The following is a 19,357-nucleotide window of genomic DNA, read 5'->3' as shown; positions in this document are numbered from 1 at the left end:
TACTAAGAGTCTTACTCGTTGCCCTGCTTGGCTGTATCATGCTCGCAATTCCGTGCGCAGTCTTTGCATTCGACTCGGCTGAATTTTGCAGTCGTTGTGTTAATTCAAACTCGCTCTAACATTCTGTAGAAAACGACGTTATTTGAGGGATTCTTTTTAAGAAACAGTTTTGCCGTTTGTGTCTGTCTTCACATTGTCGCTTTCATTAACTAGTATTGCATAATATAGTCTATTTTTATGCTGAAATGCCGTTTACGTGGCCCATTAACCCAGCGAAGAAAGCGCGACAGAGAAAAAAGATACAAGAAGAGAACCTCCGGTTTTGGGGCGCAGTGGCCTCATCGGTTCGCCTGGGGTGGTTAGGCCTCATCGACAGAAATAAGGTACCTATACCGCCAATTTATACTACCCACTCTCCAGCTTCAATGTTGTTGAAGCTGACACCCTGGGATCCTTCAAGAAGCTGCTTGATGAGATTCTGGGATCAATAAGCTACTAACAACCAAATAAGCAACATGGGCCGAATGGCCTCCTCTCGTTTGTAAACTTTCTTATGTTCTTATCGTCAATCGTCAATCGGTCTGTTAATCGTCGCCAGCTATTAGTCTGGTCGACGCAGACCACAGCGGAGTACCCAAGCCTTTCGGTCTCGTGCCAGGCACATCCAATTCCGTCCCATTTCTTGTCGGAGCTGGTCTCTGCACCGAGTGGCTGGACGACCGAGCGGTCTTTTGATGTCGAGTGGCAGCCATTCAGTCACGGCCAGTGTCCATCGGCTGTCGGTCCTCCTTGCCAGGTGGCCGGCCCAGCGCTTCTTCGACTTGTCGGCCAACTCGACCGCGTCCTTGACCTTGGTCATCTGCCGCATCTGCTCGTTGCTGATCCGGTCCGTCCGCTTCACGCCAACCATCCGACGCTCGATCGCCCGTTCGGTGACGGCCAGTTTCAGCCGGTCGGCCGCAGTCAGCGACCATGTCTCTTATGTTCTTATGTTCAATCAAATTATCTTTCTTTGCATACTGCGCATGCCCAGACTGATTCCCCCTTACACTGCGCATGCCCATCCCTTGCAGGCAGAGGATGCCCATCAAAAACAAATACTGTACCCAACCAAGTCTTTGGGTATGAAACACGTGTTTTGCAAATTAACTTTTTATTCCACATTTAACTAATCAGTTTCATATTGAATACAGACATCTGCTTAAACGAGCGTTAAGGTGTACTACAGAGTGAGTGGCATTTTTTATTTGAAAAAATCTAAAGAAATAATGCAGCAATACGCGGATTGCAAATGGTTTACACTGAAGCGCAGCATGTTCACTCTAATATAAGTAACCTCAAGAACACATTTGTAAAAGTGTTTTGCAAAGGTAGCATCCTTATTATTATTGGTAGGAAGGTATGTGCTATTGCTTGTGTATGTTACAATAATAATCTTTATAGCACCTTTCATGGTGGACCACCATCACAAAGCGCTTTACAAGATACAAGACTAGGGTGTGTGTGAACTGTGCATTAGCTGCAGAGTCACTTACAGCAGCATCTCACCTGAAAGACAGAGCACAAGGAGGTTAAGTGACTTGCTCAGTGTCTCACAATGAGTCAGTGGCTGAGTTGGGATTTGAACGGAGGACCTCCTGATTATAAGCTTGTTTTTAACCACTGGACCACACAGCCTCCTGTAGGTCTGTGATCCGTCCTTAGATGTAAAACCGAGGTCCAATTGTAAATGGCTGCAGCAGCAGTTGTAGATGTATAATTCACACCTGAGTCACTCTGAGTTGCATCTGCTAAATGTCTAAATAATAATAATAATAATAATAATAATAATAATAATAATAATAATAATAATAATAATGGCTTGAATGTATATATTACATTTGCCTTCTGATTATTTTGACATGTTGCTGCTCTAGAAAGAGTGCAAAGAAGAGCGACCAGAATTATTCCGGGTTTAAAAGGCATGTCATATGCAGACAGGCTAAAATAATTGACTCTATTCAGTCTTGAACAAAGAAGACTATGTGGCGATCTGAGTCAAGCATTCAGAATTCTAAAAGGTATTGATAATGTGGACCCAAGGGACTTTTTCGACCTGAAAAAAGAAACAAGGACCAGGGGTCACAAGTGGAGATTAGATAAAGCGGCATGCAGAACATAAAATAAGAGGCACTTTTTTACACAGAGAATTGTGAGGGTCTGGAACCAACTCCCCAGTAATGTTGTTGAAGCTGGCACCCTGGGATCCTTCAAGAAGCTGCTTGATGAGATTCTGGGATCAATAAGCTACTAACAACCAAATAAGCAACATGGGCTGAATGGCCTCCTCTCGTTTGTAACCTTTCTTATGTATCAGATACAAAGGATATGAAAAGGTATGGTTGTTTGACATCATAGAAGCACCCATCAAATGTTGCTATTTTCAATAGAGAATTGCCAGTGTATGAAAATTCAAATTCTGCTAACTTAAAAAAAAAAAAAAAAAAACATTATCCAAGTCTGATAGATTTCAGGCAGCTATCAATTGGTAGACCTGGAACAATACCAAAATACTGCATTATGTTTTCACAACACGCAGGATTGAGTATATATGGGAACTATATAGATGTATTATTATTATTATTATTATTATTATTATTATTATTATTATTATTATTACAGCTATTTGCCTTGTGTAAGTTATGATCCTATCTGTCATGTTGCTGATATTAGTTTGAAAATAAGTAGTGTTAATTATATTACATTATTTTAGTTCTGCTATATCATTTTTTGAATCTTTTTAAACTACTCTATATAACCACTGTGACAGACACAATTATTCTTGGTGATAAATCTCCCTCCCAACCTGTGAGGACGCAGTGTAAAGGACACAGAGTGCCCTGGACTGGATGGCCTGACAGTTCATTCCCAGGGTTAGGTAGAAGTCAGCCATCTAGAAAGGGGGCACAGCTGCGGTACATTAAGTCATCGCCCCAGAGGGAAAGCGATGTGGCAACTGCGGATTGGAGGAGAAACGGCTGCACTTGCTAACTAAGGGGGCGTGACCGAATGTACAAATAGGGGACGAAGCTAGGTTATCTGTTCCTTTGTTTATGGTTAGGAGCACGCTAAAGGACGAGCGAACTATAACCATGAATGTTTAGTGTTTTGTTTGTTTGTATTGTCTAATTGTACTGCTTGTTAGTTATTAGACGGCTAACATGATCCTGAGCTGTCACTTAAGGTCAGCACAAACCCGGACAACACTGCACCTTTGTTCACGGATTAAAATTGTATTTCACCAGGAGCACTACAGCACTCACTCTGGACTTGTGACCGTGTCTGAGTTTTGTGTGTGTGTTTAACTGTGTCTATTATTTCAGGACTGCAACCCATTGTTTATTGAACTGTGCCATACACATTGTTGTGTATTGCCAGCCCTCCATTTCTTTACTGTTGTCATCAGACTTTGGATTATAATTAAACCACCATTTCACCAGTACTTTGTTGTTTTTCATTGTCTTGAACACTGCATTATCCCTACACCTGCGCACTGCAAACCACTTTGCCACATGTGGTGTCAGAGTGGGATGGATCATGCTACACTATCAGTGCTAGTGGAGGTGCTGGATAGCAGACGGGAGGTGGAGGAAAGACGGAGAGAGGTGAGGTACATGGCTGTAATTGAGAGGGTCGGTATCGCGATATTGCCCCATGCACCAATGGGACCCGTGATGATGGCCCCAAAGGCGAGGGCACAGAAAATGATGGCGGAGGATGACCCAGAAGCATACTTGGTTGCTTTTCAGCGGCTGGCTACCACCGTGGCATGGCCAAAGGAGAGCCAGCTAGGGTCCTGCCTGATCAGGAAAGCCCAGGCTGCCTACCAGACCATGCCGGACGACGAAGCCACCCAGTATGACCTAGTGAAGCAAGCCATTCACTGTTGCCTGAACATTACAGAGGAAACCCACAGGGTACGATTCAGGGAGTACCAGCGGTCGCCAAAGACACTCCCCAGAGTAGTCGCCAATGATTATGTGACCACATGGTATACTGGCTCAACCCTGCTCACAAGACGGGGCCACAGATAGGGGAAGCCATTGTCATCGAGCAGTTTTACCATGTAGTCGGCGGCAAAACCCAGGTGTGGATACGGCACCACAATCACCCTGGACGAGGTAGTGAAACTGGCGGAAAACTTTGAAGACTCCCTGATCTCAGCCAAGACCGGCCTACTCACCACTCCAGCCCAACGGAGCAGCTGAGCACCACCTCCTCTCTTAGCTCCACCACTTCCAGTACCACCACCCCCTGGACCTGGATCGAGACCTCCCAGACCGCCGACCTCAATGGGCAACTTACCTTCCTACCACGAAGGCCAAGGTCGGCCCCCAGCTGGGGTAGATTTGCTGCCGCTGCCCCATTGCCACACCAGCAACAGGACAGATACTTAACCTCTGCTCTCTCTGCCCCTCCTGTCAGTTTTAGGTGCCAACACCCAGGACACATTGCCTGGTTATGCCCATCGACGATGGAGTGTGACGTGGCAGCGGTTACACGAAGGGGAAATGGTCGGGAGGGGCCTTGTATTGTTAATGTGGACACAGGATGTGAGCAGACCTTAATTCGGACAGCTCTCTTGGGCAGTGTGTCGTGGCAGCCACAAGGTCAGGTGGCTATATTCTCTATCCATGGAGACACGGCAACATTCCCCATACTAAAAGTATATTTATCGGTAAACCCGATCAAACGTCACCTGGTAATAGGGGTGGAAGAAAGGCTACCATACCTAGTAATTCTGGGCCAGGACTGTCCAAACTATAAGTAATTAGTAATATTAATGGCAGCCCCAGTCGCACATGTATACATGGCAGAAAAAGAAAAAATGGAATCGATTGGGGAGATTTTCCCCTTTATAACAAATGTTTTCCCCCACTTTTCATCAGAGAAAAACAAAGACTGACAGGTGGGAGGGACCGTTAATGAGACAAGGCTGGGGCAGGTGGGAGAATGCTCGGGTAATAACAAACGTCAATCAAAGGGAGTTGGTACGCAGTGTTACAGAGAGGGCGAGGTTACAGGGCCATCCAGGGCAGAGGCTACTGCAGCCCCTCTCAATATACCAGACATGTGGACCTCAAGCGCGGACATAGTGTGGGGCCGAAGCAATGACCCCACACTGGTGCATGCTTGAGACAGGTCCGGTCTATTGAAGGTAAGGATGTTGATGGTGCTGGGGCGCTAGTATATCTGCACTTCATTATCAAGGGGCAATTATTATATAGGGTAAACCTTGCCACGGGCACAGAACGGTCTGTAACACAAATGATGGTTCCCCCGTCTTGTCAGCTCAAGGTCATGAGGCTAGCGCATGATATCCCTTTTGCGGGGCACCTCAGAGCTGACAAAACAAGGGAACGTATATTGGCTCAATTTTATTGGGTAGGGCTTCACCGAGTCAAGTGAGCCCTGCCCCTTTGGTCCCACTGCCGATCATTTCCACTCCCTTTGAGCGCATTGCAATGGACATAGTGGGCCCTTTGCTACCTTCTGACTCCGGATATACGCATATACTAGTGGTGGTGGATTATGCAACGTGATACCCGGAGGCAGTTCCATTGAGGTCCACTAGTGCTGCTGCAATAGCCAAATAACTAGTGTAGGTTATGTCAAGAGTAGGAATCCCCAAGGAGATACTGACTGATCATGGAACTAACTTTCTGTCTAACACGTTACATCCCATCAAGACATCTGTTTATCATCCACAGACAAATCTATTTTTAATATTTTGTAATCTTGCTGTAAAGTGTTAGACAGAAAGTTAGTTCCATGATCAGTCAAGATTTCCTTGGGGATTGCTACTCTGGCCATAATCTGCACTAGTTCTTTGGCTATTGCAGCTGCACTAGTGGACCTTAATGGAACGCATTGCATTGTATCACATTGCATAATCTACCACTATTAATATAATATATACCTGGAATCAGAAGGTAGCAAAGGGCCCACTATGTCCATAGAAATAATTGGCAGTGGGACCAAAGGGGCGGGGCACACTAGACCCGGCGCTACTCTCTGCTCTCACTTATCTGCTCTCTGTTTTACTGTTTAATCCTGCACTTAAACCAATCTGTAGTATTTTGTAGTTCACCTGCACTCATATCTAACCCTGATGTAACTATCAACATTGTTATCTGCTCTTGAACTGCACCGATATCAAATCGTACAGTCTTATTAGGACTAAAGTCATTGTACTTCGTATCTTGCTCTTATTGTACTGTAATTCTTGATATGTATTTTTTGTATACAACTGTTATTATTATTATTATTATTATTATTATTATTATTATTATTATTATTATTATTACTACAATGATTACTTTAATTGTGCCTGAGAGGGGCAGAGACTGAAAAGCTCCCTTATCTTGCATTACTTGAGTTTCCCAATTTTGTATCCTGTCGGCTTGGTCTATTCTAGATTTTCTTGTTACTGCTGCAGGGAGCTAACATTTATTTAGGGAAACTGCCATAACGATCATTCCTGTTGCTATAATAATATCATATGTATGTGTGGGGAGGGAGTAATTACTTTGGTGTAGGATTTAAGACGATCCGACACCTTTTAGTGTGTTTTGTGTGGGTCCGGCTTTTACCCACTCCCCTGTAAACTCGGCACGTTTCTAAAATGAATGAACAGTGAAAGCGTCTCATGGCTGTATTATTATGACATGAATGCCTGATTATTGTGCGATGTGTAGCTTTGCAGTGTGCGGTATCCATGCTTTTATTTAGCCTGCTTGTGTAAACTGCTACAGGTTGTGTCTCTGGCTCTTTCTTTAGGTACAGAAAGGCATACAGGGTTGTGTCCCTGGCTCTTTCTTTAGGTACAGAAAGGCATACAGGTTGTGTCCCTGGCTCTTTCTTTAGGTACAGAAAGGCATACAGGTTGTGTCTCTGGCTCTTTCTTTAGGTACAGAAAGGCATACAGGTTGTGTCCCTGGCTCTTTCTTTAGGTACAGAAAGGCATACAGGTTGTGTCTCTGGTTGTACAGAAAGGCATCAGGTTGTGTCTCTGGCTCTTTCTTTAGGTACAGAAAGGCATACAGGTTGTGTCTCTGGCTCTTTCTTTAGGTACAGAAAGGCATACAGGTTGTGTCTCTGGCTCTTTCTTTAGGTACAGAAAGGCATACAGGTTGTGTCCCTGGCTCTTTCTTTAGGTACAGAAAGGCATACAGGTTGTGTCCCTGGCTCTTTCTTTAGGTACAGAAAGGCATACAGGTTGTGTCTCTGGCTCTTTCTTTAGGTACAGAAAGGCATACAGGTTGTGTCTCTGGCTCTTTCTTTAGGTACAGAAAGGCATACAGGTTGTGTCTCTGGCTCTTTCTTTAGGTACAGAAAGGCATACAGGTTGTGTCCCTGGCTCTTTCTTTAGGTACAGAAAGGCATACAGGTTGTGTCTCTGGCTCTTTCTTTAGGTACAGAAAGGCATACAGGTTGTGTCTCTGGCTCTTTCTTTAGGTACAGAAAGGCATACAGGTTGTGTCCCTGGCTCTTTCTTTAGGTACAGAAAGGCATACAGGTTGTGTCCCTGGCTCTTTCTTTAGGTACAGAAAGGCATACAGGTTGTGTCCCTGGCTCTTTCTTTAGGTACAGAAAGGCATACAGGTTGTGTCCCTGGCTCTTTCTTTAGGTACAGAAAGGGCTCTTTCTTTAGGTACAGAAAGGCATACAGGTTGTGTCCCTGGCTCTTTCTTTAGGTAAAGAAAGGCATACAGGTTGTGTCCCTGGCTCTTTCTTGCTCGTATTTTACTCTCTGTGACAAATAACAACTGAAAATGTAGCTAAGGTACGACTATTATTATGAATGGATTAGCTACCATTACAGAACAATAGAAAATGCACTTTGGTATCAGATATAAATATATACCGATCAGCGTTCTTGCATGTGATTTGCTTAATATCCCCTCAACACTCAAATGTACAAACCCCAAAATCAATCAAATGATGGTTTTACTATTTTTTTCATTACCCAATTAAATCATTATAAGTGAAAATGGCAGCTGCTTTTAACTTTAGTTCAAGTTAGTAAAATAACCCATTAGACTCTGGATCCTCTCACCCAAACTGCTCGAGATGAAACCACTTATACAAGAAGAGACACTATTCATTTACATAGATTTAGCTTAACCTATGAAAAAGGTGTCGCCAAAAACATCTTGTCTACCTAAATATTAAAACATTCATAAATGTAAAGGTAGGTGATTGAAACCCCTTTCCCCTGAATTGTCCTCTTTTCAAATGCACATTGTGTACAGTCTTTTCTGCAGCGGTACCCCAAGCTGTTATTCATGGTATGGAATGTAAAACTAATGGGTCTTCATTTTATTCACCCCAAAGCACATGTTTGTGCAGTGGTGAGTGGCCTAGACTCGTAGCATATTCTTACCCTAATGAGGCTGTGTGTTGTGCCCATTCTTCAGGAGAAGAAGGTTATCCTGCAGTCCTTGTTCCCTCTGCTGATGTGCACTGCAGCTATGGAAGGAGACATTGAAGTACTGGAGGGACACTTAAACCAGGTGAGTGAGGACTAAGACCAGGGCTACAGAGGGTAAAGATCAAAGGAGGCTCCTTGGAGGAGGCAAGGGAGGCAGTGCCTAAACTTTTCAAAATGTAAAATAAATAAATATATATATATATATATATATATATATATATATATATATATATATATATATATATATATATATATATATATATATATTATATATTATATATTTTATTTATTTATATTTATATATATATATATATATATATATATATATATATATATATATATATATATATATATATTTATTCAGTGGTCCTCAAAGTGGTGCCCCCAGGCAAGTTCGTTTTTCAACAAAAGTGTCACAGCAGTCTGTTGACAGCGCTGCTCGCTTATGCTGCGCTTGTACTTACTTGACATTTTTTCTTTTTTTCTTGAAGGACCTCTGCAATACGATCAACCAATTGAATATCTGCATTTTCTCTGCAGTAGCCCAATCATAAGTTAGCTGGGTAGGACATAAACGGTGTCTGTTTCAGGTGCAGGTACTGACAGTAAGTTTAACCAGTAGGAGAGTCAAATATCTGCCAAGTTTTACGCAGCTGTCCAATCATTAGCAAGCAGAGGCCGTTCACGGTATTCTGCATGTAAATTGAAGGCGAGTGAGTAGCCAATGGGAAAGTGAAAGATCTGACAGCTGTCCAATCATTCGTGACCAGAGGCGAGGTGTTAATATGGTAGTAAGCACTGCATTTCGCCGACTGTTATTGAGAAATAATACATTTCAGTATTTAGAACTTAATTTTCTATCTCTATTTTTTTATTTCACCAGGCAAGGGAAACACCGTAGTATGTTTAGTTACGACTCCACTTTCTCTGAATAATTGTGCTGGAGATGAGCGATCTTTAAAACAGTAGTGTTGACAAATGTGCCTAACTGAAACAAAGCGAGACTCTAACTATACTCTTTTATTTTAGTTTATTCATGGTTATCTGTGTAAACATGCTATTTAAAAATATTTGCATTGCATATTTTATATAAATTATTTAAAGAATAAGCGCAGCACACACAAATACTGCCTGAGACCTGAGACTTGGTCCTATCAGAGTGAGCCAAGAATAACCCCACTAAAACTCTAAAAAAAAAAAAAAAAAAAAATATATATATATATATATATATATATATATATATATATATATATATATATATATATATATATATATATATATATATATTGGTGACGGAGAGCGCATATATATATGTATATATATATATATATATATATATATATATATATATATATATATATATATATATATATAGTATGAAGCATGTTTTTCAGCCTGTATGACTGCAGGCTCTGTGAGAGCCTTTTCTCCTCCTCGGCTCTTCACCTGTCAACAGAGTAGTGTTTTGATCTGCTTTTCCACCAGATGGATCAATGACAACCCGCAGAGACTCCCTGATCACTCCTGGTAATAGTCCTTTTGGGTTACAAGCAGATGAAACACAATCAGCAGTTCTCAGGTCCCATATAGTTGGTCCAGTTGGCGAGCGCAGTGCCTTCTCCCTAAGGGATTCCCTGCTAGTCCACTCAGTTCCCTTTTGTTCTGCTGGCCATGCCTCCATCAAACCATCCCAGTCAACCGCTAACCAGTTGTGCTTTCGAATAATATGGCTTTCATGTCAGTGTTACTTGCAGCCCCTGTGGCTGCAACCGGACTCTTTAAGGTATGCTCCATCTTGGTGAGGTCACACATGTTCCTCCCTCTAGTGTCTCCACCTGTCAGGAGGTCAGATTTTACTCCTTATATCACCCTTCACCCCTGCCACAGAAATCTTTTTTTATTTTTTGGATTATGCACGTAAATCTTTGCTGGATTTTTAGATTTTGCCATTCCGATATAAGACATCTGACTATGTAGGGATATCCTCTTCATTGTCTACTTGCACAGGGTGCTGATGCCCAAATGACTTCCAGTTACGGGCGAACACCCCTTCATGTGGCAGCAGGAGAGGGGGACCTGGACACTGTGAGATTCCTTCTGAAGAAAGGTGCTGATATCAGCTACAGAGATGATTTCAGAGAACCTGCCCTCAATGACGCCATTCGCAGCAAGTAAGTTGGGGGTCAGAAGTGAGTCAGATATGTACAACTCAAAGGAGGCTATGAGGCGGTTGCAGAATGCACTGGTTAAAATAATGTGTTCAGTTCTGGTCACACAATACCAGACAGACATTGTGGCCTTTGAGATAGTACAGAGAAGAGCAACCAGACTGATCCAAGGGCTTAAAGGGGATAAAAGGATCTGTTTAACCCAAACCAGTGGTTCTCAAACTGGGGACGCTGAACAGTTTCAGGGGGTTGCAAAGCAGCACATCACAAGCAGACCTAGAGTAAGTAATGGCTACAGTGCAGCTGCTCTTTTATACAAGGTATCTGCATTTCAAAACTCTTGTCAGATTAAGAATATATAATAAGGGGTAGATGTACTGAAGTGTTGCAAACGAGTCGGAAGTCTAGGGTGAAAAACAAGACAAGAGCAATGCTGTTAGCGACTTTTTAGGGAATGCTTCTTTGCAGTTGAACCTTAGGTGAATATTTAATTTTGGGCGTTACTACATAAATTTGCAAAAAGTGGCTGGAGATAATGCAAATGAGAGTTCTCAAATATTATAATGAGACGTACTAAAGCTGCAGGCAACTGCGACACTTTCAATTGCAATTAAGAACTTTTGAAAGCATGTTTAAACAGTCGCAATTATTATTATTTGTTTATTTAGCAGACACCTTTATCCAAGGCGACTTACAGAGACTAGGGTGTGTGAGAGCTATGCATCAGCTGCAGAGTCACTTACAACAATGTCTCACCCGAAAGAACACAAGGACTTGCTCAGGGTCACACAGTGAGTCAGTAAGTGAGCTGGGATTTGACCTGAGTACAAAACCTCCTGGGTACACCAGTCCTGGGTACAAAACCTCCTGGGTACACCAGTCCTGGGTGCAAAACCTCCTGGGTACACCAGTCCTGAGTACAAAACCTCCTGGGTACACCAGTCCTGGGTACAAAACCTCCTGGGTACACCAGTCCTGGGTACAAAACCTCCTGGGTACACCAGTCCTGAGTACAAAACCTCCTGGGTACACCAGTCCTGGGTACAAAACCTCCTGGGTACACCAGTCCTGGGTACAAAACCTCCTGGGTACACCAGTCCTGGGTACAAAACCTCCTGGGTACACCAGTCCTGAGTACAAAACCTCCTGGGTACACCAGTCCTGGGTACAAAACCTCCTGGGTACACCAGTCCTGGGTACAAAACCTTTTCTTTAACCTCTGGACCACACAGTGTTCTGTTGTTGCTGGCAGTTCCCAGTCTGCTTTTTCTCCTTCGTTGCTAGTTGTGCTCAATGCATTTTTGAGGCTGTACCTATAAATACCTATTTTTCCCCTAAAAGAAGGGTGTACTTACAAACAAATTTTTATGACATTTCTGGTTTCCCCAACGTGTTGTGAGTAATAAACTGCACACATGTGCCACTAACCTGTCCAGCTCATTACTGACCACAGGATGCAGGGCTGCTGGTTTTTCCTAGGGTCAACAAAAGCAACACGGGAGGGAGGACTTTTTCTTGTAGAGCACCTAAATTATGGAATGCTCTGCCTTCGTTTATCAGGGAGGCTGGGGCCGTTACAGCTTTCAAGTCAAGACTAAAAACACACTTTTATAAAAATGGCTTTCTTATCTTAGTGGGTTTTAATGTATATTTAAAATTGTTGCTTTTGTATTATTATGTGTATACTGTTATTTAAATCTATTATTTTAAATGGTCTGATTGTGGCAGTTGTATGTGTGGCATGCTATACAAATGTATTGTGGCTTGTTCTTTCTGCTATGTACTGCACAGTGCTTTGCGATCCTTTTGTATAAAAAACACTATATAAAGGCAGTGAATAAAAAAATAATAATTCAGAGCATCTGTATAGGACTGTGGTGGAGTGTCCCGCCCCTTTATGTTTATTAGTGTTTTATGTTGTCTGTAGTGTGTTAATATTGGTATTTATGTATAAAATACATGGGATATAAATATGGGTTGCGAGCACAAGTGTTTAAAATGTATATTTGAATTTATGCACGAGGATTGCACAGCACTTCACGTGCAAGTAAAATAATATGTGAGCACGGGGAATTGCACTTTTATTAATTCACGTGCTGTTGTACCGAGACTCCAATTGAATGATTGATTAGCAATCGAGTCTCGGTACAGCTGCATAAAAGCTGCATGTTTTCACTCACTCGGGGTTGTGTGTTCGTGAGTGGAGAACGGGGGAGAGAAGGAGTTTTTTGGGGTTTTGAGATAACAATTGCTACAGCGTGCTGGAAGTTCCAGCTCGGTACTTGTTTGTCTGTTCGTCCACTGTCTAGTTTAGTGTTGTCCGTTTTGTTTACCTTTTTATTTTGGTCTCAAGTGCTGTGTCCTGTCTTGTGTGTTTTGTTTAAACCTTTTTGTTTATTATTATTTGCAATAAAACTCACTGCCATTCATCAGTGAGTGTATTTCTGGTCTGACGTCACCCCTGGAAAGCCATCCTGTTCACAGTTGGTGTCAGAAACGGGACAACAGCGCCGCCTAGCGTCAGACCAGGAGTGTTTATTTGTTTGTGTTTGAGGAAAAAAATAAATATATCAAAGAAATGGGGAGAAGTGACAGGAGAAAGCAGAAGCAGCAGCAACAGCAGCAGCAGGAGGTGCAGCAACAGCAGTTCAGGTCCTGTCGCATCTATACCACGCCGGATGTTTGCTTCGCCTGTCTGGATGAGGAAGGGTGGTGCTTCCTGTGTGGCGAGGTCAGGTATCACCCACTCAGCCAGGGCCATGCATGGCAGGAGATGGAAGAGCCTGAGCATCTGGCGTCAGGGGGAGAGGTCCCACTGGCTCAGAGGCTGACGAATTCCCTCTCTTCTGAGGGAATCTGGGGATGGCTGGTGGAGCCTGGGAGGAAGCCTGAAGAGGCCCTTCCTGATGTGATCAACCTTCTGTGGGCCAGAGAGGGAGAGCGATGGGAAGCCTGGAAAAAGCAACACTGCCCAGTGTCCCTCCCAGACATTGTGGACATGGTAATCCGCTACCTGGCTGCAGATATGGCAGGGCTCCCGCTATCTCCCACTTTATCGGTAAAAGCCCCCTCCAGTGCCAGTCTCCTGCTGGGGTCTCAGCATGACAAGGTTTGAGAATCACTGGCCTAAAGGGTTAGGGGAGAATTTATTCTTCTAAAATGTTAGGAGTTAATCCTAGCCAATACTGTAAGCACAGCACAGAGACCAGGACCAGAGGACACAGCTGGGAATTGAGTGAGTAGGAGACACTTGGTGATTGTATGGAGTTGGTTACCTAGCCATGTTGTTAATGCTGAATAACTGGGATCCTTTAGACCCGACTTGACAAAGTTCAATCAGGTACCAGGTGGATGAGCATTGATGAGCCAAGTGGCCTCCTCTTGTTTGTAAATGTTGGGATGTTCTTTGGAAAAAGTGCTGGATTCATATGCCTCAGGCCTGCCCTGGGGGGCCAACCTTTCCTTTCAGGATATATTAAGAGGGTCTTGGACAAAATTTGTTTTCCAGAATTAGTTTTGACAAAGTCTATAAATCTAACCACCACAAGAAGATGTGTATTTGTGGAAGGGTACGAGGACTTCACTGCAGTCAAAAGCCCAGGGGACACTAGTCACCAGCAAGAAACCTGAGAAAATGGGGAATTTGTAGAAAGTGTACAACTTTATCAAAGGAGAGTTGATATGTCGAACACCCTCATCACAGAAATAACTAACCAGTCATTAAATCTTTCCCAGTGTAAATTGCCATAATTTCCTTGGTGTGTTGTTTTCCTGTACGAAAAACGCACACATTATGCTGGAGGTGCTTTTGATTTTTTAATGCTAATATTACTTGAAGCTGTTAGTGAAGGAAATGTGTTGAATGCTTCTTACAGACTTCATGCTGTACTTCCATTGAGCTTCGAGAGGTCGCAAGAAGGAAGTTGACATTGACAACATGCCTGTCATAAGAAAAGCAGTGGTCTGGCTTCTGGGACTTCAAGCTCTTTCACGAAAATACATGGCAAACATTTAGAATGTTATGGGACTTTTTTAGGAGAAATTTATATAAGAAGTAAAAAAAAAAAGAGAAACATTCTGCATTATTTTTCCTTCAAGGACACAAACGAAGCAACTCAGGTGTGTCGGAGGTGTTCCTTCAACAGGAAGTGCAGCGTGGAAAAGACTGCATGCTTACAAATGCTACAATAATGCAATTCAAGATCGAAATGTTCCATCTGGGAACGATGGTAATAAATATTAAAATGAATGTTTTTAAACATTCAATGTTGAATGTAACAATGATGTGAGAGATTTCCTTACTTTTCTGAAGTTTCTACAGAATATATAGGTGTTCCATGAAAGTGAACACTGTAGAAGCAGCTAGTGTCTCCAGGGTTAAATGGTAATCCACAGGAAAAGGATCAGAGATTGAGATCTGCCAGCATTTAAATCAGTAGAATGGGGCCCTGTGTCCTCTCTATCACCTCTTGTACACCTCTGGAGCTCTTGTACACCTCTGTCCCCTGCAGGAATTTAGAAGTGGTGGAGCACCTAGTCAGTGAGGGGGCTTATCTGGAGATCCTTCCTGGAGAGCTGGGGGGAGAGATGTGCTGGTGAGTATAGAAATCACACATTCTAAAAACTACTGGCACTGGTAAAGAAGTCCACCTAATAACCAATGTCAATGTTACCTTACATGACTTCATGCCACTTTGCAGCGCTAACATTTCATGTATGTAGGCTTGCTCCATTTCTTTTTTTCTTTTTTATGATTTTTCTTTATTTTCCCCCTGTTTGGAATGTCCAGTTATGTTTTTTCTCCTCACTGCAGTGAGTCCCCACACAGCACAGACGCTCTGAGGCGTGTGAGCATCCTCTGATCTCACAAGCCTAAAGCCAGAATCACACTTAAGAACATAAGAAAGTTTACAAACGAGAGGAGGCCGTTCAGCCCATTTTGCTTGTTTGGTTGTTAGTAGCTTATTGATCCCAGAATCTCATCAAGCATCTTCTTGAAGGATCCCGGGTGTCAGCTACAACAACATTACTGGGGAGTTGGTTCCAGACCCTCTCGATTCTCTGTGTAAAAAAGTGCCTCCTATTTTCTGTTCTGAATGCCCCTTTTTCTAATCTCCATTTGTGACCCCTGGTCCTTGTTTCTTTTTTCAGGTCGAAAAAGTCCCTTGGGTTGACATTGTCAATACCTTTTAGAATTATGAATAGTCTTCTTTGCATAGTCTTCTTTGTTCAAGACTGAATAGGTTCAATTCTTTAAGCCTGTCTGCATGTCCTGGAATAGTTCTGGTCACTCTTCTTTGCATGGCGAGCAATCCAGAGCAGAGGTAGGCAGGCTACCAGGACTAGAGCAGCAGCGCTTTAACTGGATGAGCCACTCGGGGACCCCTGGCTTGCTCCTTTTCAACATTTATTTTTCACTGGCTCTCGAAATGCCGTAATATATCACTGTAACCTAGGGTTAGGGTTATGGCTAGGGTTAGGGTATAAAGTTAGGGATATTGCAATCCAACTGAGATGTCTGTGTATCCTAACAGGACAAGCCATTCCTTATACAACTTCACAGTACATTTGCATCATTTTTCAGTTTCCCATGTTATTCGCATTGTTATACTATGCATTTATCATAGATTATCATAAGAACATAAGAACATAAGAAAGTTTACAAACGAGAGGAGGCCATTCGGCCCATCTTGCTCGTTTGGTTGTTAGTAGCTTATTGATCCCAAAATCTCATCAAGCAGCTTCTTGAAGGATCCCAAGGTGTCAGCTTCAACAACATTACTGGGGAGTTGATTCCAGACCCTCACAATTCTCTGTGTAAAAAAGTGCCTCCTATTTTCTGTTCTGAATGCCCCTTTGTCTAAACTCCATTTGTGACCCCTGGTCCTTGTTTCTTTTTTCAGGCTGAAAAAGTCCCTTGGGTCGACACTGTCAATACCTTTTAGAATTTTGAATGCTTGAATTAGGTCGCCATGTAGTCTTCTTTGTTCAAGACTGAACAGATTCAATTCTTTTAGCCTGTCTGCATATGACATGCCTTTTAAGCCCGGAATAATTCTGGTCGCTCTTCTTTGCACTCTTTCTAGAGCAGCAATATCTTTTTTATAGCGAGGTGACCAGAACTGCACACAATATTCAAGATGAGGTCTTACTAGTGCATTGTACAGTTTTAACATTACTTCCCTTGATTTAAATTCAACACTTTTCACAATGTATCCGAGCATCTTGTTAGCCTTTTTTATAGCTTCCCCACATTGTCTAGATGAAGACATTTCTGAGTCAACAAAAACTCCTAGGTCTTTTTCATAGATTCCTTCTCCAATTTCAGTATCTCCCATATGATATTTATAATGTACATTTTTATTTCCTGCGTGCAGTACCTTACACTTTTCTCTATTAAATGTCATTTGCCATGTGTCTGCCCAGTTCTGAATCTTGTCTAGATCATTTTGAATGACCTTTGCTGCTGCAACAGTGTTTGCCTCTCCTCCTACTTTTGTGTCGTCTGCAAATTTAACAAGTTTGCTTACTATACCAGAATCTAAATCATTAATGTAGATTAGGAATAGCAGAGGACCTTATACTGATCCCTGTGGTACACCACTGGTTACCACACTCCATTCTGAGGTTTTTCCTCTAATAAGTACTTTCTGTTTTCTACATGTTAACCACTCCCTAATCCATGTACATGTGTTTACTTGAATTCCAACTGCGTTCAGTTTGAGAGTTAATCTTTTGTGCGTGACTTTGTCAAAAGCTTTCTGGAAATCTAAATAAACCATGTCATATGCTTTGCAATTATCCATTATGGATGTTGCATCCTCAAAAAAATCAAGCAAGTTAGTTAGACACGATCTCCCTTTCCTAAAACCATGTTGACTGTCTCCCAGGACCCTGTTACCATATAGGTAATTTTCCATTTTGGATCTTATTATAGTTTCCATAAGTTTGCATATCATGGTTTGCCATGTTTTCTTAATATGCTTTACCATAGCTCTCATTGCTTTACAATGCTTTATCATGCTTTCACTGTGCTTTATCACACTTTGCTATGACTTTATTATGAGGAACTATTATAAGGAGATGTTAGTGTTGTTTGGATATAAAACGTTTTCATATTGTAATGTTGTCTTATTGGCTCTCATCTCCTGCAGTCTTGCCTATTTGAATGATACCAAACAACTGGAGATATGGATGGCAGCAGGGAAGCACCTCAACTATGCTGATTATGACAAGAGGACTCCTCTTCATGTGGTATGTCACGGCCTATGGATCAATCCCTTTCCCCAAACAATTGCAGTTTTGTGATTAATTTTGCTGCTTGTGTGAGCCTCCTGACATTGCCCTGTAAGCATGCCTCAAGCCTGCCCTGGACTGGAGGGAGCACCCTTTCTCTCAGGCAGTGAGAGAGTTCAGTCTCCATGCCTCAAGCCTACCCTGGACTGGAGGGAGCACCCTTTCTCTCAGGCAGTGAGGGAGTTCAGTCTCCATGCCTCAAGCCTGCCCTGGATTGGAGGGAGCACCCTTTCTCTCAGGCAGTGAGGGAGTTCAGTCTCCATGTCAATCCAGTCTCTATTCCAATTGGCTTGTGATGATAGGATGGTCACTATATATTAATAAAAATGATCGTTATGTTTCACTTCCAGGCTGTCTGTACCAACCAGGCTGAAATGGTTCTCTTCTGTTTAAATAATGGATCAGATCCAGAGGTATGGTGTATGTGTGAGAGGTAAAACTCACCAAGTTAGCTTTTTTGTCTTTCAATTGTGTTTATACAGTGCACTATTTGACATACCAATTTTAATTTAAAATGGAATTGGTAGGTTGTTAATTCTGTAATGGAGATAATATTTAATTTTTTCAAAGTTATTTTTGAAAAGACTGTAGTGTTGTTTATATACTGATCTGTGGTGTGTGTTATAGACAGACCTTGTTTCCTTTGCTCACTCATACCCATCTTGCCTATGGCACATAGGGCAGCAGCAAAGCTTCTCCATTGTTGGTGGTCCTTGGCAGTTCTCTCCACAGAGCACCAGGATTGACCCACCTGTTTCAGCTCTGCCTCCACAGTTCTGCGACAAGTTGTTTTTGGTCACCCACATTTCCTTTGGCCTTCTGGTGTCCATCGTAATGCAATTCTGGTGATTCTGCTGCTTTCCTTCTGAAGAACATGGCCAGCCCAATTCCACCTCCTTCTGGTGATGATGGTCTTCATGTCTTCCTGTTTTTAGTTTTTGAAGAAGGTCCTTATTTGAGATAATTTGAGGACAGAAGATCCACATAAAAGCAACTGGTGTGAAAGCTGGACAATTTGCTAAGATCCTGCATAGTCATCCACCAGCATTCTGAACCATATAGGAGTCTAGATAAATGCAGCTTTGGTATATTTTGAGTTTAGTTTTCCTACTGTACAATTGTGACTTCCAGATCTGTTTCAATTGGGTGAACACTGTTCGTGTCTTCCCTAGTCTATTTCCTTTGCTCACTGTGTTCCAATTCCCTCAGCTAAGAGACTTCCACAACAACAGGCCTCTCGAGGATGCCCGTCGGCTAGGGTTCAAGTACATGGAGGAGCTGCTGCTGGCTGACCAGGCAAGGAGACAAGCAGTGGCAGAGGAGGAGGAAAGGCTGAGAGAGCTGCAGGCAGAAATTGAGAAGGATGCGGAAGAGCTCTTACAGTAACATCACACTCTGTCAGCTGCAGAACAGATGAAAT

At 42.5% G+C, this 19,357-nt stretch overlaps 1 protein-coding gene across 3 annotated transcripts in view; it reads left to right on the top strand.

Moving 5' to 3' along the window:
* Nucleotides 1-19,357, top strand: part of LOC121305092 (L-asparaginase-like) — a 21,237-nt gene extending 1,880 nt beyond the window's left edge. For 2 of the 3 annotated variants that reach the window (XM_041236630.1, XM_041236629.1), the window contains exons 2-7: nt 8,460-8,555; nt 10,481-10,644; nt 15,153-15,236; nt 17,796-17,895; nt 18,288-18,350; nt 19,147-19,357. In XM_041236630.1, the coding sequence (XP_041092564.1) occupies nt 8,499-8,555; nt 10,481-10,644; nt 15,153-15,236; nt 17,796-17,895; nt 18,288-18,350; nt 19,147-19,323 (645 nt within the window). In that variant the 5' untranslated portion in view covers nt 8,460-8,498 and the 3' untranslated portion in view covers nt 19,324-19,357. The remainder of the gene's footprint in view (nt 1-8,459; nt 8,556-10,480; nt 10,645-15,152; nt 15,237-17,795; nt 17,896-18,287; nt 18,351-19,146) is intronic. The other variant, XM_041236631.1, reaches the window with a different exon arrangement.

The sequence above is a fragment of the Polyodon spathula genome, chromosome 41, assembly GCF_017654505.1.
Source record: "Polyodon spathula isolate WHYD16114869_AA chromosome 41, ASM1765450v1, whole genome shotgun sequence".
In the NCBI taxonomy this organism is placed as follows: domain Eukaryota; kingdom Metazoa; phylum Chordata; class Actinopteri; order Acipenseriformes; family Polyodontidae; genus Polyodon; species Polyodon spathula.
Note: the sequence above shows the minus strand (reverse complement) of the source record. Positions and strands in the feature narration are given on the sequence as shown.